This window comes from Camelina sativa, chromosome 11 (assembly GCF_000633955.1).
Source record: "Camelina sativa cultivar DH55 chromosome 11, Cs, whole genome shotgun sequence".
In the NCBI taxonomy this organism is placed as follows: Eukaryota; Viridiplantae; Streptophyta; class Magnoliopsida; order Brassicales; family Brassicaceae; genus Camelina; species Camelina sativa.
In genome coordinates, this window is record NC_025695.1 from 4,374,541 (window position 1) to 4,400,233 (window position 25,693).

Below are 25,693 nucleotides of genomic sequence, written 5' to 3' on the forward strand. Positions count from 1 at the left end.
TGTTTAATATTCCAAAATTTGTAATATTATATTGTTTTTTATTTTATGTAAACAATTATTATTTAAATGATTAAGCAATCTAAATAAGTTCTGGATAATTGATTTTGTTTAAGTTTTTAAGTGAGTTGCTTTAATTAATTTAGTATTATTTATATAATTAATTAAGATTTGAGTAAGCCATGTGGATTACTTGAGTGGAGATTGATCTCATTTGTCCTTCATGCCACCAAACTTAATATTAGCGGTATTTTAGCTCCAAGTTAAAACTTACATTACGAAAAATCCTGCTATCATCCTTCTTTTGTCGCTCTTGACTAAAGATTTACTTTAATCTAATATTTTAGCGTGAAATATACATTTTCTGAACTTATGCAAATCACGTTTATCTATGCAATTGTATCATAGTATCGGTTTTAAGACTTTAGTTTGGTATGAACAGTAATGAAGGATTGGCAAATGCGGCAACAGGAATAGATCACATTTTCATATATATATATATATATATATATATATATATTCAAGATGTTTATCAAACCATATATATATTGGCACATGCATGTTATAATTTTTATATATCACTTTCCAGTTTTAAACAGATGTTTTTTCTTGATCGCTCACATGAAGTGTTGAACGGATCATATCTTAAAAAGAGTTGAAATGCAAATAAATAAAAGTAATAAAATGAGTTGGTTTTGTAGAATATTCCGCATTTTTTTCCAAGAGGGATTTTTTGAGGCCGGGAATATTCTGGAGCAAGGATCACATGGTGGCAGCATGTGGACCAGATCCTTGAGGTGAGGTGAAAACTAAACAGTTTATTCTTTGTTGTTATTAGTACCCTGACGGAATGAAATTGTAAAATGTGCAAATTACGCAATCATCAATCATATGCATGCATATATTGACATTGTTGTTGTTTAGTAGATAGGTTCGTACAACTTTCTGAATATTCCCGAATAGTGATTAGGTCATTCTTAGGAATCATGAAACTTTTTATACTGGTGGTTAAACACTTTTTGGTTTACAAAAATAAAACAACTGTAGGCTTGAAAGTCTGATCATGGTTATATTTTCAAACAGAAAATAAAATTAGGCATTTAGATACTGGGTTATATTTTAAGAAATCGGCCTTTGACAATTTTAAAGACGACGCCCATAATACACCATCACCCCAAAATCGTCTACAATCGTACATAGTAATATTTTGTAGTTTGTTTATGTATAGATCAATTATTATTCTTGTATATATTAATATAGTTCTTGTAATTAAATGGTAACCACACATATCCATCATATTTTGAGATAGAAATAAGGTAAAATTCATTATTGAAAAAAGAAGAAGAAGAAGGTAGTCTTAAATACCTCTTAGGCCAGCTGTATAAATAGAATGGGATCACAAATTAATACACAAACAAACAAACAAGAGTGAACTCTCTTTAGCAATTCTCCTCTAGTAACTAATAACTAATGTTGGATGAATGTCGTCATTTGTTATCAAGTGGTTATTTCGCCCATTGGTGGATTCTTCTTTGTAGCTATTTAATTAATTATCTTGAATTATTAATGTTTTACTATAACCAATTCATAAAGTCCATGGATATCGTACTTAATTTTTTTTCAAGATTGTATATGTGTGTGTATCTGAATCGTAGCTGGCTACACATATATTTTTAATATACAACATGCATGAACAAGATTATACGAAATTCTAATACTATTTGAGTCGTTTTCCATACGTTAATTAAAAAATAGTAGAACCGACGCAGACTGCATGTTTTTGTAGTGATATATAATTAAGGGTTTGTTTGGGGATTAGTACATTTTTGAAACCTAATTGGCAAACTATACATTTACTATTCAAAATTAGAAAAATAGGTGTTGTGTAATAGAGAATGTATGAAATAAGAGATATTGTGGAACATAGACTTGAGTGAGAAAATTACCAATAGAGGTATGTGTGTGAGTGAGAAATAAAGTTTTTTTCTTTAATCATAATTATACAAATATTTGTTAATATAATCTTTTTATAAAAATTTTTTTGAATACAAAAAATCTATATTTTTTCTTTACAATTTGATATGAATTTTATTTAATAATTTTAAAATATATTATATACATCTTTTGTATCCGTACACAGATGTCTATACACCTTATTAAGTGTACAAACACACATTATTAATTGTACATATGTAATTTATACAAAATCATTGCAATATAGATATCTGAAAATCTAAGAATTAAACAAATTACACAAATTACATATGTACACTTAATAATGTGTACATATGTGTACAGACATCTGTACACTTAATAATGTGTACGGGTATAAAATTTGTAAAAAATATTTAACATTATCAAATAAAATCATCAAACAAAATACATATCAAATTATAAAGAAAAAAACATAGATTTTTATACATTTTTTAAATTTTAAAAAACAAATTTTAATTAGTCAGCATTTTTTTTTTAAGATTGTAGATATTATATATTAATAAAAAAAATCAAAAACTCAATAACATGTGTTATAAATATGAAATGTTGATGATGGTTAGAAAATCTTTTGAATAGTAAAAATATTAAAAAATATAAAATTTGCTAATTGTAAATAGTGATTGTACTACTTTTATAATTATATTTTGAAAACTGTCTAAAATGCCAAATATCTCTATAATTAATATGAGAGTCAAATAAATTTGTGTTGTTAATTAAATTGACTCAACGCTGTGAAAAGCTGTCACGTATAAGTTTGTGGGAAAAGATATGTTATGAACTTATGATTATGTTCTTGTATATATATCAGTTACATCTTATAAATTAGTTCATTTTGGACTCGTTGAATAAAGATTCTGAGATGTTATGCTAATCTTTTACGTTAGTAAGATATATAATACACAATACATGATTCTGATGTCAAAGGATATATATATATATATATATATATACTACAGAATTCTGCTAATTAAAAATATAGAAACCTGTTTTTAAAAAGTTGTTTACAGATTTTTTTCTCTTTGCAATGGCATTGGCTTGGCTTTGCTCTGTTTCTTTCGTTCTCAACCGCAGCTGTTTACATATAAATATATACTGAAACTTATATGAAAAAATGTTTTTTTACAAATTTAATTTAAACTGGAGTCATACATATAATAGATGATTGTATAACTTATACGGAACATAAACTCAACTAAAAAAAATTATCTGCAAGGGTTAAGATATAAGACATAGATAATACTAGATTAAAAAAAAAGTTTTAATGAGAATTCATATTGGAAATGTGTCTTCTAGAAGACGGGACTCATTCGACAAGGTGTATAATACATATATATACATGCTTTCCAGTATAATAATATATTTTAAACACTTTTAATTTCACTTATATTTTTATAACCTTTTTAGCCTTTAATTACAGTATATGTTTTTCAAACTGTTAATACTAGGTGTTAATAAGTGCTAACTGTTGAGTCATATTCAACTTACTCCAATGGCAACTGAGTTGAATATGGATAGTACGTTATGGGTGTATGGTAACTTTGTAATAATCTTAATACAAACAAACACACGAAAAATTTAAACTCCCCATCTAATTTTATTTTGTCTATAAATATGCAATGTATGAATCTGAATTCGATTGATAATATATATAGTAACAACATTGGTATACAAACTACTAAGCTATATAGTATAAGTTATGGTCATTTGAAACGTCTCTCTTGCAACAGTTTTTGGGTGGATACATGCACTAGTTTTACAATTTGATAGTTGATTTCTAATTGAGGAGCAATTCCTCAAAATTCTAGAGAAACAAAAAAAAATTGAGCCAAGACTAACCGTTTGAGGAGGTGCTGGGAGAATACGAAATATCTATATAGACTATAAAGGCTAATCGATATATTTTTTTGTTTAGTTCATGTATAATTAATTTAGAACTTCACAGTATTTACTACTGTCGTACTATATATTATTATTTTGTCACAAATCACAATCATCATTTATATTATTAGAGGAATTCTTTTGGCTAGGAGTGAAACCGAAGAGCCAAAAGAAAGTAAGGTTAACTTATGTGTTCGAAATTGAATAATTTATAAACGTTGATTTATCAAAGCTTATTTGAGAAGGATCTTTTCGGTTCTCGAATCACTTGAAAGTTACGGTCCGCTGTAACTTACATTATGTGTTAAGAACACTTGGCAAAAGATACTACAATTTCTTGTATCAATTGTGATTTTGACAAGAAAATTGAAATGGTAACTGCTAAAAAAACATACTATATATATAATATACATATATGTATGTAATTATGTATATGAACCATGGTTAGGTCTAATATCACCAATGTTCTCTAACGATTGGCTATGAGATTATGTGCATTATCTTTATCTAAAAAAAAAAAAATTATGTGTACGTATTAGTATTCATTGTCCATAAATCTACACATTCTATGTCACAAGTTCAGAGAACTTTGCCACACAGTATCAACATGTTATAGACACTATCAACTTAAGTATTGTTTTCTTCTTACTTCAACAAACTAAAGACCTCTTGAGTCTTGAGATGTCGAAACTATATATGTGTGGGGATTTGAAAAAGTACCATAAATTTTTTGGCATTGTTTGTAAAATACAATCACCATCTGTTTATTTTCAAGTTATAAGATACAAATTGCTAACTTTCATTAACTTAACTTTATTTGAAGGGAAAAACGTTTATCTTCATTGGTCTTTATAATAAAGGAACCCCATATTCTTCTTAGTAGTGATATTTTTAATTTTATTTTGATGGTTTTTAAACATTAGTCCATAAAAAATGATACAGTATAAATATTTTGTAGCTTTAAGAGATTTAATCAAGGAAGAGTGGGATAAGAAGGAATCAAAGTTGGAATATATATTTTATTTTTTCACAAATTAGTTTGTCTCCCAACATTTAGGCAGTGAATGGCGACGGTGAAAAAACGGTTTTGGATTTCTTTTTGTCAAAAACGTACTATAGTCACCAATCATGCATTTAAAAACAAATAAGCGTTTCCGAAAAAAAAAAAACAAAAATAATTTGCGGTTTTGTCCAGCAGATTATAAGGTGAACCGCCTTTTAAAAAATCCACAGCCTTTACCCAGCGGTTTTTGAAACCACATCAAATAATACAGTTTTTTTTTTCTTTTTCAATATTTCAATAATATATATCAAATAAAAAATAAAAAAGCAAAAATAAAAGAAAAAGGCATTTTTTTATCTTTTTTCTTTAGTATTTGTACTTCTCATTCTCTCACTAACATGTAACATTTTTTAAACACTATTATATAACACTTGATTTATATTAACACAAAGAATACATATGTTAAAAAATAGATTTTATATTACTATGATTAATATAAATGATTATAAATTCAGTTTCTATATTAACAAATAATTTTATAACATGTGGTTTAAATTTCAATAACAAAGTGAATGTTAGTAATGATAAAGTAAATAATATTATTGTTAATGCTACTTAATTATCATAGTGATCATTAAAATAAAATAAATAAATAAATAAATTTTGATTTTTTATACATAAAATTTACATGATTAAGTAAAATTCAATTTCGGTTTTTGTAGTTCATATATAATAGATGAAAATGTTATTTCATTAACAATAATAATCAATTTAAATCAATAATAATCTATGATATATTTTATGATATATATGCTTATATTTTATCTATAATATGTATTTTGCTATTTTGTAGGCCTTTAAGGTTTGTATATGTATAAAGATATTTATTTCTTTATACCAAACAAATTAAAATATATAATCTTATTAATTATTATTAAAATAATATAAAAACCGCAATGCAAATAATTTTTCACTAATCAAACATTATTTTGTACCGCTTATTTTGAAATAACCGCACTTGACCCGTATGTACCGCAGTTGAACCGTACCGCACTAGCAAATTTTTTGTCCCGCACTACTAAATCCGCGGTTATCATTCGGACCCTTAGACTCTTAAATTTCAGAATCTAAAACATTATATCCAAAATATATGATTTTTTTGTGTGTATGTAAAGAACTGATAATCAAATCAAAGTCCACAATCAATCTAATATCCAACCAAAAACAACTAAAGTGTTGATAAAGTTCCATGTCTTAATGATCTATAAAGTGTTGTTTATATCAATAAATTATGCCAATTTGCATCAGCATACACATTTTTAATATACTTTTTCAATGTAATTTTATATGAACCTCACTATCAAACACTTAGGAATTGGAATATTGTGTAAAAGTATACGAATCAAATCTTAAATAAATATAGTTTCTATCTATATGAATATAATAAGACGATAATTTGTCTGAGGTAGTACAAAGTTTAAACTAAAATATAAATTCCCTTTTAACAAAGAAAACAGAGACGGCCGAAAAGGGCCAATTAAGACGAAGGCAAAAGTGAGGTTAATTAAGAAAAAGTATTATCATACAATTACTGAATAATTATCTGCCTTTGTGATACCAAAACCATGTGCTATGAAAGCAGTTTAGCATAATTAGCGAATAGAATTAAAAAAATCAGTTCTAGTTAAGAACTTTTAAAATTTTCAATCCAACAAAGTTAATCCAAGTATGTTCTAAAACTTGAGAGTATTCTCTAATACCACCGTGATACCTTAATCTTATGTAATCTATTAAGTTTTGAATTCAAATAATTATTGTGATTATCAGATAGGTGCTATATATGGCGCTTAATTTATCAATTAATTAAGCTAGAACTGATTTATACAATTTTGAGAACAGCTCATGTAGTTTTTTTTGGTGGTTACTCTATCTGAAATTTTTGAATTTTTAGAAACAAAAATTAGAAGTTTGACAAAAAAAAAATAATAATAATAATAATAAATTAGAAAAAAATGTAAGCATAGTTGGCATTATTAATTATGAACTCATCAAGAAGATAGTAAACTTTAGACCTACTGCATAATTTACGATATTGGATTATGTAAGCAGGAAATAAATAAAAATTATCTTTGCGTTATCTGCTTCGTATTTTCCCTGCGACGACGACTTCATTGTTAAAAAAAAAATAGCAATTAGGATATGGGTCGTGATCTAAAATCCCACCAAACAAAATATAAATATCAAACTAAATCGAGTACCTACAATGCATTATAAATCACTTCAACCTAACCTTAGTTAAAGGTGGTTTAGAGAAAGACAGACTATATAAACTTTTGGAATGCTTTGTCAAGAAAGTGGGAACATAAGAGATTTGAAATATTATGGTGAAATCACCCCATTTAACGTTATATTATAGTACATGCAACTTGAAATGATACTATGAGATAGTTAATCATAAGAAGACAAAAACATGCCTTTCAAACTCTCAATGGTGTTTAAGTTACATCTTGAAATACTATCATTCGTTTAGAGTAAAGATGTTAGCCGCAATCCAATTCGTTTAGAATAAAGTTACAATTATATATATTTGACTAACTTAACATATCTATATAACTAGATTATCATCTCACAGTACACTTGATTCCATGTATTAAATTAAACTCCCTTTTTTCACACAACTACTATCATTTTCTAGGGCTTATTTAATTACGATTTATACATACAACTAGCTTTATCTATCACTCTATACATACACATTCAAATGAGTTACAATGATTTTAATTAAATTTAGCCCAAGTCCTAATTTCATCGGATGGAGTCATGGAGATTAGTAATCTCAGATTACACTATTAAACCCAAACTAAACTTGGCTTGCAAACAACCTCGGGTAACATTTTACCACTACCAAACCTGAATCAACTTTATTATATAAAAAAAACCTGAATCAACTGTCTAGAAATTGGTCCAAAGAGTGCCGCAAGAGCCAAAGATATTGAAAGCCAAGTTATACAAAAAGAAGAAGTAAAAGACAAATATTCATTGATATGGGCGTAATAACTCTGTAACGCTTGTAATCTTTTCTTTTTTGTTTGTTTTTATTGTAATCTATGGAGAGAATTTCTCTTTGTCTCTCTGCCCATACTCTGTTTATATTTGGATATCTTGTTTTTTTTTTTTTTGTAAAGATACCACTTCATTCAAAACATTGAGGACCACAATTGCCTTGTTATTAGATCGGGAATAAACCATTTTCTAATGTTGAGGTGAGACCATTCCGTGGTATTTAAATTCTCCATCCTAAGAATGACAACAAGCTACTTACGCTTAGTTAAATCCATTATAGTTTCCAGATTTTCCCGAAATGATTGACAATTAATTATCTCTATTCGAAGCTATTCATTTTAGAGTGGTTATCATCTTCTCAATGATATGATGATATAGACTCAAATATTAAAAATCTAGAATCTGCTGCTGTCTGCATAATGCTCTTCCTACTCTCAGATAACTTGAAGAAGAGAATCGAGAGTTGATGGTTTGTGGCTCAGAGCCAATGATGTGGGGGAACTAATAACCAGGGAGATATTGGGGACAGGAAATGAATGCCATGCACATCGTTCTCCTTAGTTGATCTCTAGCAAATTAGACTTGATATTCATGGAGTGTAGCACATTCATAGATATTCATGGAGTGTAGCACATTATGAATATGCTACACTTCCATGTGCATGGAAATGAATGTCCAGTAACCTGTACTTCCTCCATTATGAGCTTCCATCAGAGTGTGAGTTTCCATCAGAGTCTAACAGTGCTTCCACATGAGCTTGCTCATCGAACATATCTCCTCCTTCATTATCAATTCTCTTTGTCCCTAACTCAGAGACCCAGTCTGTATCAAGTGAAAAAAGCAGCAAAAAAATCAAGCTTGAGACGTGAAAAAATTGGGAAAACAAAGAGACCTAAAGGAAATAGGAGTACCTTGGTGATCATGGTCTCCTGAGTTCCCCTCTCTCTCCTCTCCTCCTTCAATAGACGATCTGTCTTCTGGCTCAGTGTTCCGATGACGGCTAGAGTGTGAGTTTCCATAAAATGCTTCCACATGAGCTTGCTCATCGAACATATCTCCTCCTTCATTATCAATTGAGTTGCTTCCAACCTCAATTCTGGTTTGAGCTGTCCTCTGGCTGTTATTGACTTGGTATAAACCCTCGTCGTTAACCTCTATAGTTGCATTTTCCAGTGCTTCATTTCCTCTCCTAGGTCTTTGTTGGGGTGGATGTTGCTGCAGATCTCCTCCTTCAATATCAATATGCAGATTTCCTCCTGTAACCTCCTCACGTCCTCTTCCTAACTCAGAGACCCTGTCTGTATCAAGTGAAAAAAAACAAAATTAAAGATCAAGTATGAGACCTGTTAAAAATTTGGGAAAATATAGAGAAGGCTTATTGCTCACTCATCTGATCATGGCTTTCATTTTCATTTGATGGCTCTCCGCTTACGTTCACAGATGGGTCTCCTCTTACAGACGAGTGATTGTCAAGATTTGATGGCTCTCCTCTTACTTTTTCAAAAACATCTACACAAATGTTTTTACTAGAAATCGTAAATAATAATTATGATCAATCATAATATTATTTTTCCTTAAATAATTATTTTGATTGTTCGAAATAAAAATAAAAATAATTATCCACGGAAAACTATTAAACTTCTACTATCTAAAAAGTGCGGGTTACAACTTTTTTTAGCAAATTTTTTATAATTGATGATTTTATTTTCTAAAAGATTTTGCTCATTCACAAATTAATTCAAAATTTTAGAAGATTTGATATATATATATATATATAATCTAATATAATGAGATGATTAACAAATCGACAAAATTTTCTATGGTAGGATAAGTAATATATTGTCCTCTCATACTATTCAAAACATATATATATATATATATATATATATATATATTTACGGGTTAACATACTACTTATAAATATTCAAATTTTATGACTGAGATCGATTGAGTTTTAGTACAAAATACGCACCCCCAAAAAATAAGCAATTTTAATAAGCGTAACTGGGCCACTTAAGGCCCAATAAAAGCGCAAATCAAACGACCTCGTTTGATCAGCGTTGTAAATTTACCCCCGTCTCTCTTTCTCCCCAGCAGCTTCGTCTCGTCTCTTTTTGATTAGCCTCACAACAACAACAACAAGAGAAACCTGAAATTGCGCAATCGGAGAGATTGAGAAAAAAAATGTCGTCGTTTTTGAAATCGTTCATCGATCCGAAGAAGAACTTCCTCGCTCGTATGCATATGAAAGCCATATCTACTCGTCTCCGCAGATACGGTCAGATCTCCCTCTCTCTCTCGATCGATAACCCTAATTTCTGAATCTGAATTTGTTGTTTTTTCAAATGAGGAGGCTGGTTCAGGATTGAATCTAAATCTGCTTTTGTTTGTCTTTTGTGATTATGGTATGGAATGATTTAGGTCTTAGGTACGATGATCTGTACGATCAGTATTACAGCATGGACATCAAAGAGGCTATGAACAGATTGCCCAGGGAGGTCGTCGATGCTCGTAACCAGCGTCTCAAGCGTGCCATGGACCTCTCCATGAAGCACGAGTACCTCCCCAAGGATCTTCAGGTATTGTTATTCTTCATTGTCTCTTTTTTGGTTCTCCGATGTTGTTAGAGGATTGGATTTGAATGTTAGCTAACTCAGGAAATTGAGCTTAAATATTGATTCAATGTTAGATTCTTTTTTTAGGCTTCAAGCCTCGCATTGAGTTTTAGATTCAGTTTTGTCTTCTGATAGACAATGTTGAAAGTTTTTTTGAACCTAGATCATCTTGAATATATTACTTTACAAAAATGATCTTGTGATAGTGGAGCTTAGATGTTTATAAACTAGTTTATGCATAATCTATGCTTCTCTCTTGCGTTACGGTGTTTGTTTACTCTGCTATTGCTACTTGCTAGTGCTTATTTGAAATTTGGGATTGATAAAAAAGTTTGTGTTTGCATTTATACTATTGTATTACTGTATTTAGACTGTGGCTTTGGTTTACAATGTATTAAGCTACAACAAATGGTATCTGTAAGGCATTCTTTTGGATTTTTTTTTCCTTTTCTAACTTTCTTATTTGATGTTTCTTACGTCACACATACAGGCGATGCAGACCCCATTCCGTGGTTATCTTCAGGATATGCTGGCTCTTGTAAGTCTCTTTTCTGATGAAATTATCTCTAAATCATTATCTCCCTCCGGGGTAGGAATAATCAAACAGCTAATTAGTGTCATTGAGCATCTTCTATTCCTCCTTGCACTATGACTTAACATGCATGCTCCTTTGACATCAGTTTGTTGCAGACCGCCGGAAACAATGATAAAACTTTAAGATGCATAACTTTTCTTTAAGGATAGACCATCATCGTCTTTATCATCATCACTGTTTCCATGTTGTGCTTTGCAGGTTGAGAGGGAAAGTAAGGAACGAGAAGCCTTGGGAGCTCTACCACTATACCAGCGCACGCTCCCATAAGCATTATTTTTTCCTTCTTTTCTTGTGGTCAACGCTGCTTCTCTGCATAAATCTCGAAATGGATTACATTTATCATTTGGTACTCAGTTTTCGAACAAAGCTGTTTCTTACTTGAAAAAGCATAAATCTGTGATAAGTTACATTTTCCGCGTTTGCTGGCTTGAATAAAATCGAGGACGCAACTCAAGTCTGTCTCAATGATTATTATATTTGTGGTTTGCTTTACTGTTCCATTCTTCCGATTTGTTAAGTGTCATGATTCCAAACTCTTGATGATCTGGTTGAACCATGTTGCCCTATACACTTTTGCATTGACAATTACATGTGAGAAATTAATGAATGAGTTATGGTTTTATTAGGCACCGTTTAAAGCAAGTCGTTGAACGGTCCAAGTCTATGGTATGGGTGTGTTGTCTACTTGTCTAATGTAGCAGTAGTACTGTCATGCACTAGAAAGTGAGATATAGACAAGTTCCTTACGACGCCGTTGGTTTAGATGATCCCCATTCACAAAAATCATCAGTTTTGATTGGCCCATTTTCTAATTCAAACATCTGTAGGTTTGGTACACGTATTATATTATAAGATCGGTATGTGGCCTACGAACATATTCGAACAAAATGTTTTTACGTTGAATTCACACATTATCGACGAGTACACCCAAAATCTACTTGCGAGGACCGGCGAGTGTAAGAAGAGAGAAAGAGAGATCCAGCTGAGCTTGGACATATCGGAAATTGGGAAATGAAACTTACGATTTCAAAAACAATCTTATTATATATTATCGACAGGATGTGAATCATTCATTTCATATAATAGAGAGATCCATGTTATGTATATATTTTAGTAAAAATGTACAGTAAAGAACATAAGCATGTGAGTGCGTAGAGTGGGACACAAGTCTTTAATAGATTCAGGCGTAGATCTCTTCTTTAGTTACCCATCGCCCTCTCTCCTCCTTTTCTTTTAGCTCACTTTCGTTTAGCCACAAATGTTAGAATTATGTCGAGAATAACAAGAGTAGATAAGTTGAGACTCGATTTTTATCCCCCTAAATACGAGGCTTATTATGAATATTATGGCACCCAAATGTATGATTGATTGAGAATCAATCTATATAACCTAAAACCAATCATGATAGTTGCATCGACTGCGTTGTATTTATCACATTGGGTGAAGATCGAATTATGTGGATCTTGAAGTAAGTTTGAGATTCAACTTATCCAATACTTTGAAAGCATGAAGATGTGTTGTAGACAGAACATTCGAGTGGATCATGGATGGTCCATGGAAGTGATCAAAATTAAGGTTGTACACAACACAAGGTGGATACGTATTACTGACAGTGACAGATGTGATGTATGAAAATGGGTCAGTTACACTTACATATTATTGGTTTTAGAGATTGGTTTATGTGGTTCCTTAATAATTTTTTTTTTTTTTTTTTGGCTTTTCTAATTATGAATTAATTTGTTTAAACTTGGATGTTTCTTTTTAGACAAAAAAAATAATTTACTTCGCTGTGTACTTACCTGAGGGTCGACCATTGAAAGTCGGTTGCATGTGATTCATTGACACAGACTGACTTGTCTTTTGTTAATTTGATTTGAGATCAATATTCGTAAATCAAAATTATCTTGGAAATTTTAGATGTTGTTTAGTTTTACCATCATTAATATTAAATTAACTATCAAAGATGATGAAATGATCAGCACTTCGTAATTTTTTTCCAGTTTGATGATTATTAATTATTAGTGACACGAAGGTGGTGAATGCACACTTATTTAGTTATTTTTAGATAGGAAATATGATATACAAATATTCCGACTTTCCGAGTATCTTAATTAGAGATATAAACAAAAATGTCTTAATTTTTATAAAACAATTAATGTATTTTTGCGTTTTGAACGACGATTCCATAAAAATATAACTAAAATATGAAACAACCACAGTCATCACGTAAGCCGTAAGGTAACCTATCTAGGACTATTAGACAAACACTCTCGTCGATGAAACATAGATATTTTTTCTTACGCCACAAAAAACGTAGATGCACTTCATTTTGGTAAATACACATATTTCTTCTAGACATAGATAACGATTCAGCGTGAGACAGCCAACAGGCACATTAAGTGTCTGCCACGAGAGTAGTCCAATTTTCAGTAATTTCAAATTCTTGATAATATGAATCCTTTTGACGGCTGGCTTGTCCTTTTCTTTTATGTCTTCTCCGTTACTTTGCTACATTTGTTTTTCATTCTTAATTTTCTATCAACATCTTCTCTACTCTCTCCTGAGTTAACTATCTACAATTTTTTAAAAATCAAATAAAATGATTTTCATATATGTACAGGTGAACTGATTCTGAAGTAAAAGATGTTACTTAAACAAATTATATATAGTACTATAAAAAAAAAGTTGATGTTTTAACTATTAAACACATGTAAAAATTATCTAAAACGGAGTATATGACATTATATTGTCGCTGCCCGTTAGCTAGCACCACAAGTCAAAACTGTGATTTCATGTGTCGCATTAAATAGTGTGGCTACTAAGCTAAATATTAGTTTTGCAAATCATGAAAGACGATAGTCAAACTCAAATGTCGTGTAGTAAAAGTTGGTCCACTTTCCCATGTATGCATGCATGTCTAACAGATCTTTTTAAAGTAATTTCTTATTATATCGCTAGCTATTATCATTTGCTTTGGATCCACGAGTAACATCAAGCCAAGGTTACATGGCTATGTGGCCCCGGTTTATGGCCGAAAATCATAAAATTTGTGTGATCAACTCGTAGAGAATACATCCATCTTATATTTTAGACTACTCAACTCATACACACACAAGCTAAGTTTGTGTATATATACAATTCTTCTTTCCTCTTATATTTTCTCGGTTTAGATATATTATAGTGGTGACATGGCAGTATTGACCACTAGAGACCATCAACTCCAGTCGTAAATTTTAAACATGGTTGTTGCTTAATGGAACATGCCAGTGCCAGCAACAATTTATCCCAGAAAACATATTAGTATAAACAAATGCATGTTAAAAAAAAAAAAAAAGATACTATAAGATATATCTATAATATGATACACAGTGCATGTGTATGTATTTATAAAAACGCACGCAATATGTTTTTAGTACAATAATTTGTGCAATAAAAGCACCGGTAAGAGAGTCGGTGGCCTTTCTTGCAGCGATCCATAAATTCTGACGCTGCAGAGACAAAATTCGATTATTCTTCAATTTTCTTTTAATATCATTTCGCTCTACGTATTTATATATGTTTGTGGATCAGATTTTGCAATTGACGACGAGCGAAGGATAAATCCTTTTCAAAATATTTTGACTACGAATTAGCTAGTTACTCATTTTTTGGGTACAACTTTCTCATAATCTTGTAATTTAATAAAGATAACATATACCTTCCCTTCTCACTGATATATACGTGCATTTTGTCCACATTATGCTACAAGTCCGGCCAAAGTTTATGATACATATACAGTATATACTGTACATTACAACGAAAAAGTCGATTTTCATTATCTTTTAGTAATATAGTGATGGTTGCATAGTGGTATTTTCCAAAAATCCAATATGCTTAGGTATTTGCGAACTGTGATTATGCTGATCATGTTCATCATATGGTTTTATTTAGTTTGGTTCAAGAATATCGATGATTATTGACCCGACAAATGTGCAGACTAAATCTAAGAAAGCACATGATAAAAAATAAAGGTTGGAAAAAGACTACTTAAAATTTGGATCGGATAGCTAGGGCCATTATTTGTTTAAATTGTTTAAGTAAAAAAGATTAAAAAAGGAAAAAGAGTCCGCATGGTTTACACTTTACACTTGAGATTTTTGGCGCTCATGTGATGCGTTTAACGACACTAACAATTAAATTCCAACTGCGGTTGAAAGTTACCGACCAACCCATGAAAAAAACTTGAGCCATATACCTTGCTATGGATTTGGCACACAGATCAAGCCATTGAAGCAACTGCTTCGTTGATTCGGACTTAAACTTTTAAATAATAATCTATTATTCGTTATGTGTATGTGATATGATAACTCAGAACATAAGCAACTTTATCTTGTGTGGCGATGCGAGAACCAATGTGAAAAAGGCATGTGAGAGACCACATTGTCCCACAGCTTTTGTCCTCTTCATCCCCGCAATTATATTACCATTACTCAAATAATTATCATTTTCCAAATCGCAATTAGATCTGTAACACCCTCATAGTTGTTCCTCTTTAATCTATTTTTGGGTTATGTAACAAAAAGAAAAATTCAATTACAATTATAAGATGAATTCACGATTTTATAGATTAGCGATCATATTTCCTTTGCTAGAATTACCATGGAATCTTGTTCATTTGCGATAATTATCCAATCAAACAAAAACTCGACTGTGTTATTTATTTAACCAGTCAAACCTTCTTAGAAAAAAGTAACCCATTTCCAAGGAACGATGAATATAAAAACAGGACCAATGTTGTTCCGACACAAGTCTCTAGTGGCAAAGCCGTAGTTTAAATATAGACAAGGGGCTTTTTGTTGCACAACGTTGCATATAAGAGCACTCTCCTCCTCGTTCTCTTCCACTCCCACTAAACATTCCTTCTCTCGCTCACTCTCCTTACAACTTTTATTTTGGTTAAAAGTTTATATATAACATTATTGGGGTAGAAAAAAGTCAAAAGAAATGAAAGAGACGAGAGTGATAGTGCTTCTTCTAATTCACTCATTCTTCTACGTTGCCTTTTGCTTCAAAGATGGTAAGTCCTTCATTCTTCATCTTTATACAAAATCTTGCATTATTGTATTTTCTATATATATTAGGCTATTCTTCAAATATCTTTTAAGATACATATACAACTTAAGTTCCAAAAACAAATCTAGTATTACAGAAATCCATTTCTCGAAAATTTGTACAGTTTGATTCATACTAGCGTTTGTCAAAATAATTTAATTGATATTGCACATAAATCATGAAAAATGATGATCTGCGTAGCTTGAAGAACATGTTGAATGCTTTGGCGAAACAGATCTGTAAATGCACATGGTGTTTTGCCAATAAATGCATCATTCAATTACTCTCACCTTCCCATCAGTAACATGTTCTTACTTTTTAAAAATAATAGTATTAATATTTCATACTTCAGCTTTTACTCAATTATTATACACTCAATTGTTTATTAACAAATCAATTATTTCATTAAAACATTCCCATGTTAAACAAAAACCAAAAATATAATGTGTGTTTAATTATGTTTATCGTAACGACCCTTATGTAATAAAATAAAATACAAGTTGATGAATATATTAAATCTAAACATCAAGCTAATTTTTTGTTTTATATTTTTGTTGGTAACAAAACAGGACTACTACCAAACGGTGACTTCGAACTAGGTCCACGACACTCGGACATGAAAGGAACACAAGTGATCAACAAAGCAGCAATCCCAAACTGGGAACTCTCAGGGTTCGTCGAGTACATTCCCTCAGGACAAAAACAAGGTGACATGATCCTTGTCGTGCCTAAAGGCGCATTCGCAGTGCGTCTAGGCAACGAAGCCTCAATCAAACAAAAAATCATCGTCAAAAAAGGGTCTTACTATTCGATCACGTTCAGTGCTGCTCGAACATGCGCACAAGACGAGCGTCTAAACGTTTCTGTGGCTCCCCACCATGCAGTAATGCCGATCCAAACCGTGTACAGTAGCTCGGGCTGGGATTTGTATTCGTGGGCTTTTAAGGCCCAAAGTGACTACGCAGATATAGTGATACATAATCCAGGTGTTGAGGAAGATCCTGCTTGTGGACCTCTCATTGATGGTGTTGCTATGAGGGCCCTTTTCCCTCCTCGTCCCACCAATAGTAAGTTTATTTTTAATTGGGGTCTGATTTTGATAAAATAATATACTTCTGGGTCAAATACGGAGATATCTAAAACTTACNTCCAGCTGCCATAGGTCCAATTCCAAGCTTTGGCTCTTTCGCCATTCTCCGTAATCTTTCTTTTCTCAAGTCTGATGATTTGACCGGTACAAGACCCGCCTCTGACTCTCTGTTCAGCCTACTTGCATCAAGCTGCTCAACCATATCTTGACACCGGTCGCCAAGCATTACATCCCCGTGAACCCTTGATAGATTCATCAGTGTTTCCCACAAATCGACATGTGGTTCCATCGATTCAACAAAACTCAAGNACATAATCCAGGTGTTGAGGAAGATCCTGCTTGTGGACCTCTCATTGATGGTGTTGCTATGAGGGCCCTTTTCCCTCCTCGTCCCACCAATAGTAAGTTTATTTTTAATTGGGGTCTGATTTTGATAAAATAATATACTTCTGGGTCAAATACGGAGATATCTAAAACTTACGGGGTTTTATTACAGAGAACATACTAAAGAACGGAGGATTCGAAGAAGGTCCATGGGTTTTACCAAACACAACCTCTGGTGTTCTGATCCCACCAAACTCCATCGACGACCACTCTCCTTTACCTGGTTGGATGGTCGAGTCTCTTAAAGCCGTCAAATACCTCGACTCCGATCATTTCTCCGTTCCTCAGGGCCGTCGCGCCGTCGAACTCGTAGCTGGTAAAGAGAGCGCTGTTGCACAAGTTGTCCGCACTATCCCGGGTAAAACGTACGTACTCTCCTTCGCTGTTGGAGACGCAAGCAATGCATGTGCTGGTTCTATGATCGTCGAGGCTTTCGCCGGGAAAGACACGATCAAAGTCCCTTACGAGTCTAAAGGAAAAGGAGGATTCAAGAGAGCTTCGTTGAGATTCGTCNATTCAACAAAACTCAAGGCTTCATCTAAATAACCAGGTGCCGCCAACATATTCACAAGACTCACGTAATGTTCTATAGAAGGGATAATTCCATACTCTTTGGTCATCGACTCAAAGTGCAACAGTCCCTCGTTAATATCACCAAGAACACCACACGCAAAGAAGATCTCTTTGAACATGTCACCATCGGGTCTGTTCCCTTCTTCTTTAAAACGAGTGAACATATCAACGGCATCTTCCCCTTGCCCATTCTTTGCATAACACCTTATAATAGCACACCAAGTTTCCAAGCTTCTCACAGGCATACTATTGAAAACGGTCAATGCATCTACCACAGAGCCACAACCAGAGTACATTTCTATTATCGAGTTGTAGGCTNATGAGTGACGACACTGTGGTTTTCTTTTAAGTTGTTTAATGGTGGTCACTCTAGTTGAGCAGGAGGGTTCGGCGGAGCAGTGGCGTTCGTATGCGATTGTTTTGGTCGGAATACATATAAGTTTATGATTTTAAGTTTTTTTTTATGATTTTAAGTTGGTTCATTAACTTATACGTTAATGTCAATACTCGAGTTACTCTGGTCAATCTTATATTGAATTTTTTATGAAGTTACAAACGAACCATTGATTTGTGAATAGCGAAACATAAAACATTCTGCAAAGAATACTAATGAAATTAATCAAGAAAACCATACGAACCCCATATATGTTTTTGGTCCTCTGTGTGTGTTAAACATGTTACCAGTAGTCTCCACAAGAGCAAACACCATCTTTCATATGGTGATATCTCTTTGCATCTCGAGAAATCAACACTCTCCCTACTATCATCGACATCAACTTCACTGCGTTATGGCAATCAACGCAAGCACGCAAATTTTTCTGCACTAGTATTTCAGAACGCACAGGAGAGTTGAGAAACTTCCAGACGAAAGCGAGCCTCTCGTGATGATTAAAAAGGTTTTCGGCTTTGCTCTCTTGGTCCACGTCGTGCAATGCAATTTTATACTCGGGTACATATCCACTTTCTACCATATGCTCATGTAAACTCTTCAACGCCATATAGTATTCTCTGTTCTCTAGACGAGAAATATCTCCAGCTGCCATAGGTCCAATTCCAAGCTTTGGCTCTTTCGCCATTCTCCGTAATCTTTCTTTTCTCAAGTCTGATGATTTGACCGGTACAAGACCCGCCTCTGACTCTCTGTTCAGCCTACTTGCATCAAGCTGCTCAACCATATCTTGACACCGGTCGCCAAGCATTACATCCCCGTGAACCCTTGATAGATTCATCAGTGTTTCCCACAAATCGACATGTGGTTCCATCGATTCAACAAAACTCAAGGCTTCATCTAAATAACCAGGTGCCGCCAACATATTCACAAGACTCACGTAATGTTCTATAGAAGGGATAATTCCATACTCTTTGGTCATCGACTCAAAGTGCAACAGTCCCTCGTTAATATCACCAAGAACACCACACGCAAAGAAGATCTCTTTGAACATGTCACCATCGGGTCTGTTCCCTTCTTCTTTAAAACGAGTGAACATATCAACGGCATCTTCCCCTTGCCCATTCTTTGCATAACACCTTATAATAGCACACCAAGTTTCCAAGCTTCTCACAGGCATACTATTGAAAACGGTCAATGCATCTACCACAGAGCCACAACCAGAGTACATTTCTATTATCGAGTTGTAGGCTCTGATATCTGAAATCCCAACGGAAGAAGTAATAAACTCATGAACAACTTTGGCTTCTTGTAAAGCTTGTGCATCCCCACAAAGCTGTGCTATCCACAAAAGTCTCTGTAAATCCACAAAATAACCCACATTTCTCCATGATTTAATGATATCAACTGCAGTTTTCCCCTTCCCTTCTCTGCAAATCGCATCCAACTCTTCCAACGAGTTATGACCACTATAATCTTGCTGAAAATGATTACTACCAGCATTTTCTTGTAGAATAACACCATTGCCAGTACCATACAAAGAGCAACTACTTTGCCAATGTTGATGCCTCTGGTTAAAAATTTCACTACTTTCCCCACNTGTTAAACATGTTACCAGTAGTCTCCACAAGAGCAAACACCATCTTTCATATGGTGATATCTCTTTGCATCTCGAGAAATCAACACTCTCCCTACTATCATCGACATCAACTTCACTGCGTTATGGCAATCAACGCAAGCACGCAAATTTTTCTGCACTAGTATTTCAGAACGCACAGGAGANAGGGCAAGTTTGTGGGTTTAAGCTCTGCTCATATGAATTCTGGTGAAACTCACCGTTAAACCCAGTTACATCGCCGCCAATGTGATGTGAAGAATGGTCCATCGGATATCCGTAGTTAGGGTTTCCAAAACCCAATCTTTGCGCAGCTGTGCTCAGGTTTCTCAACAGAGGATGAAGACATCTCAGAGAATCATATGAAACACAAGAAGAAGAATAGCGTAGCTTACGGGTAGAGCCGAGAAGCGAACCTTTCGTCAACGTGTATATCATTAGCGTGGAGAGAGGCTGCTGACTGTCGCCGGGGAACGAACCGGATGCAGAATCGATCCGGTTCGAGCAGAAAAGGACCCAACTTTATTCCCTCGAATTCATTACAAATGCTAAAGCTTGCTCTCTCTTTTTTTTTTTTTTTCCTTTTTGGTTCTTCACTGACCGGACCCAACATTATACTGTCTAGTTTTGTTAAATTGTGACCGGAACATAGAGATTTAGAAAACTAGGTTTATACTTAACTACATGTAAGGCTTCGGAATCATACTTTCAAATCACTTTCGTGGTTTGGGAATAATAATACTTTGAGATCACCTCCAACCTAATATTCACAAAGTTTACAGTAACAATTATTAACAGTAAAAATAATTTGTACAAAATGTATCTCAATAAACAAACCTGGATATTATAAGTTGGATATACAGTTTGATCATCAAGTGAGGAGACTTTATATCTATGTACATTGAAATGAAATTGCAGGTTCATAATAAAATATATCCCCTTAGTAAAATATCTTTCTTATATCCTTACATAATCATATAATCATTTTCTAAAATACTTCCTAAACACTTAGCATTGATTCTAAAAACCTCCTAAGTGGTTGTACCACTATGTATGTGTAATTGTGGTATCAGAGCCATGGCAGTCTAAACTCTAGCTCTTCTCTTCCAGAAAGATAATACGCCATGACGTTGTCTTCTACCATGCTAGTATGCTCTGTGGTTGTCATATTAATGGATCCTCCACATCAGAAATCTAACTATGCTAAGAAAAAACGGAATGGAGAAAAATTTCTATGAGGTTGTAATGCTCGAAGTACCTTGAGGCTTTTTATGTTGCAAATATGTTGCCTCGGTTTGCGTAGCTAAGCACCTCTTGATTTATTTCTCTATATTCGTGGTACGTAAAAGAAAACAAGGAGACAACTTATGGATTGTTATTACTTCAATGGCTAGAAGAGAGTTATAGTATTATGTCTTGGTTTCTGGTTCTATCATATATTATGGAAAGTTCATCTTCTTTGTCGAAAACTCCCTCATTTCGACGATCAAATTCTAAAAAGGTTGATTACTTATATGAAGTAGAGTATGTGAGTGATGATAGCAAAGTTCCTATTACCCAACTCCCATTACTTAATCCTTACAAAGCTTTCACTAAACTAAATTCCACTTTTCCAAAAGTCATCCGTCAAGTGTTTGTCCCTAACAAGCATAATGCAAAGGAGCTCGTTCTAGCATTTCCGTTAGAACAACATCTCATTCCAGCGACAGAAACAGAACAAATGATTCCTCTCAAAATCAATGAAGGCATGATACATAATTGGCGAACTCAAGGATATACCCATCTTCACTATGGAGCGATACGTTTGGCGCTAACACTCCATGGCAGAAAAGGCTTACCAGTTGTAGCACGGGTAGCTCTCCTCGACACCCGATACAAAGAATACCAACATGCTTGTATTGCAACTATCCATACAACACTAAACGCTGGCACTGTTTTCGTCACCCTTTTCCCAAATTTCAACGTGGCATTGGAAGACCCTCAAATATATCAGAATATGCAAATCCAGCTGCAAATCACAAGAGCTCCACAAATTGGAAACACGTATGCAGCAACGCTTCACCATCAAATGGCGTATAGAGTCCAAAATCATGCAATGGACTTAAGTCTCCCTAGAGACACTGAAGATGCGCTACTCATACAATTAGAATCCCAACATAGCCTGTCGTGCATCCATATTCCTAGACAAATTCCTAGAGATGAGCTTGTCAAGTTGCTTCCAGAATCATGGGTTACCAATTACGAAAAGCTCCATGACCGTAGCACCCCAATACAATCGGTGGACTCTTCTATTCATAGGAGAAAAGATGGAGCTGTAGAGATTGCTTTTAAGCAACAAGAAGAAAAGTCAAGACCAACGGCTTTCTGCACAGAAATCAATATAATTACTCCTTTTGAAGAAGCTCAAACTTTGGAAAACCATCCACGTTTAGATGGTGTTCCAATCTCATCTTTTGATTCGCTGGGAGATCCCATTTACTCTTTTCAAGATGAAAAGGGCCACAAATTCTTTGATGTTTGTGATTGCCAACACTGCCAGATGAATAGTTCTGATGATGATGACACCCCAAGGCGAAGGAGAAAAAAGAAAACTACACAACAAATCCTCAAAGAACGATTTGAGTCTGGAGACACACAAGTTGGCCTTCTCGGAGAACCAAGTGGCAAGAATTTTGAATACTATGTATTGTATTCAGGTGGCTCAACTCCCACAACACCTGACAAAGAAGAGGTACAACTAAGTTACATGTTCGGACCCCCATCACAGCAGGATTCACCATTTCCATCCAAAGAGTTTGAAGAAAACAATATAAAACACTCATGGAAAATCCGGAATCCAAATGTTAAGAACCCAGATGGCTCAGTAAAGCAGATCAGCGCAGCAGAAGCAACTTTGAACTGACAGTCGGAGAACGCCACAACCCAAAACTATTTCCTAAGCCAGATTGACAAAAAGGTAACCATCATGGACCTTTCCATTAAAGAACTCACCGAAAAGATAACCTCTCTCCACCAAGAACTTTTCCACCTTGCAACTATTGTCTCCATAAACTCTCCCCTCATGTCCCAAAAAGAGTTTGAGCTAAAGTCCCTTAAAGATCAGCTAAACTCCTTACAAAACCAACCCAAAACCTAACCTCCAATGCCATATGATCTTTTCACACCCTAATCTTCTTTGTCAACTTCAGATTCATTAAATCCATTCAATAATGCAATTTGCTTTGCGCGTTGATGGAAGTTTCCCGAGGCAAAAGCATCATTATTGTAGCTTGTCTCAACGTTCGCATCATATTTCTTTAGGATAATGATTTCCCCGTCTTGTTCTTCTTGGATTGTAGTGATCCTGAACGTGACAAGTATATCCAACTCAGGTTGTGCACGAACATGTTCTTGCCACCAGGTAACATCATGGAATAATATGAGCCACTTGTATAGTAATTTGTAATGCGCCTTTCGTCTAGTCAATATGCATTTCGCCAAGTACTGGAGCAGTTGACTTTTGTGGATGAGGACTGCAATAGTGTAAAGATCTGCCATGTACCAAAGTAGGAGGTATGCTTCTATAGGAAACCGGCCATAATGAGCAGGGTTCATATGGATGGTGGTAAGGAAGGGATAGGCCGGGTGGTAAGGGAGGCCAAGAAGTGGACCCTGATCAAGACCATACCGGTGTATATAAAGCTTTAGGAAACCATGTAGTGTCTCAATCCCTCTGTAGATCAATACATTGTCGAGTAACGATTCTCTTATTCCATGCGGCATATCGGCAATCTTTTTTCGCAGGTTATCTTCTGTTGGATTGTCTGGACTGAGGGTGTATATCATGGGTACTATTGTCGAGATTTGACGCTGAGTTCTTGAAAGAAAATCTGGGAGGAAGTTGTCTTTTCCTTTGATGTGTTTAACATCGAATTTCCACTGGGAAAACCAACTTGCCCACCTGAGTAACTGAGCTTGTGGTAGTACCTTCTGCTTGAACTGAATCATTTTTGGAAAGGAGGACATGTCCATTTCGATGAGGAAATGTTGGCCCACCAAATGAAACTCAAATTTTTCTATTCCTCTTTTGACAGCAAGTATCTCCTTGTAAGTAGAATGATAATGTTTTTCACTATCTTTGAAGACTCCACTTTTATAGCCACATATCTGTCTTTTACCTTTCTCGTCTTCTTCTAAGAGTATTGCTCCCCAATAGCAATCACTTGCGTCCGTCTGCAGAATTCTTTTTCCTTTTGCTGGGATTTTTAGTGCTGGTAAGGTTGTGGAAATTTTCTTCAATTCTTTTACTGCTTCTGTGCATTTCTGGCTCCAAGGAGGGGCATCTTTCTTGAGTTGAGCAGAGAGAACCGATCTGTGTTTTGCAAGACCATGAATGAAATCCGACATATAATTGACAATCCCCAGAAACTGTTGGACTTGCTTGAAAGATAGTCGTTCATCTGGAAACTCATTGAGTTGGGTGGCAATGTGAGGTTGGAGGTAGTATTCTCCCTTGGATATGTGCATTCCCAGAAAATCAATCTCCGTTTCTCCGATCACCATTTTCTTTTCTGATAGCATAATACCGTATTTTTGTACGATACTGTGGAACTTTGCCAATAATGAAGTGTGGGAATCTATGTCTGGCGAGAATAGCAGAATATCGTCGATATACACCAGCGCATTTGGGAGGATAGGCTCGAATATCTTGATCATAGCTTTTTGGAATAATGAAGGAGCTACCTTTAGTCCAAAAGGCATGACTTTCCAGTGGTAATGACGATCTGGTACACAAAATCCCGTCTTTGGTCTGTCCTCTGGTTTGATTCCAAGCTGCCAAAATCCTGCTTTTAAGTCAAACTTGGAGAAGATTTGTGCTTGCGGGAGTTTTTGGAATAACACTTCTCTCTTTGGCAAAGGAAACTTGTCATCGGCAAGGAAATGGTTGAGTGGTTGATAGTTGATGACTAATCTGAGTTTTCCTCGCACCTGTTCAGCCCGTTTGTTGACGTAGAATGCTTCGCATGCCCAAGGTGAAGTGGTTTTCTCAATGAGGTCTTCTTTCTGGAGTTGGTCAATCTCTTCGAGTGCAAGATTGTAGTGATCTGGGTTCATTCCTGGGTGACTTGCTTTAGTTGGGTTGATATCCTCATTCTTCTTGAAGGGTAAGGATATGAAAAAATCTGGATTCTTCCATAAAGGAGATGAGCATTTTGTGAGAAACTCCGAATGAGATGTGGCGCAAGACGTCTTTGCGATTTCTTCTTTTAAGGGATTAAGCATCTCCATAGGGTATAGATGAGACACCGTTGTCAAAGGTAGCAACTGATTTTTGTGTTTGAGACCTTTCGGGTGCCACGAAACTCTCCGAAGACTATGAAGGATGTCAAATCCAAGTATAAAGTCCTTTCCAGGGAGTTCAGAACC

At 34.3% G+C, this 25,693-nt stretch overlaps 2 protein-coding genes and 2 pseudogenes across 2 annotated transcripts; 3 read left to right on the forward strand and 1 right to left on the reverse strand.

Annotated features, from left to right (window-relative positions):
* On the forward strand, positions 10,016-11,644 carry LOC104721585 (cytochrome b-c1 complex subunit 7-1). The gene is made up of 4 exons (XM_010439606.2): positions 10,016-10,214; positions 10,358-10,515; positions 11,042-11,089; positions 11,345-11,644. The coding sequence occupies exons 1-4, from the start codon at positions 10,121-10,123 to the stop codon at positions 11,411-11,413; spliced, it is 369 nt and encodes a 122-aa protein (XP_010437908.1). The 5' UTR covers positions 10,016-10,120; the 3' UTR covers positions 11,414-11,644.
* Positions 15,941-18,257, forward strand: LOC104727612. Its single transcript, XM_010446702.2, has 4 exons — positions 15,941-16,202; positions 16,807-17,223; positions 17,648-17,728; positions 17,824-18,257. The coding sequence occupies exons 1-4, from the start codon at positions 16,130-16,132 to the stop codon at positions 18,255-18,257; spliced, it is 1,005 nt and encodes a 334-aa protein (XP_010445004.2). The 5' UTR covers positions 15,941-16,129.
* Positions 18,801-21,850, reverse strand: LOC104721587 (annotated as a pseudogene).
* On the forward strand, positions 21,684-23,648 carry LOC104721586 (annotated as a pseudogene).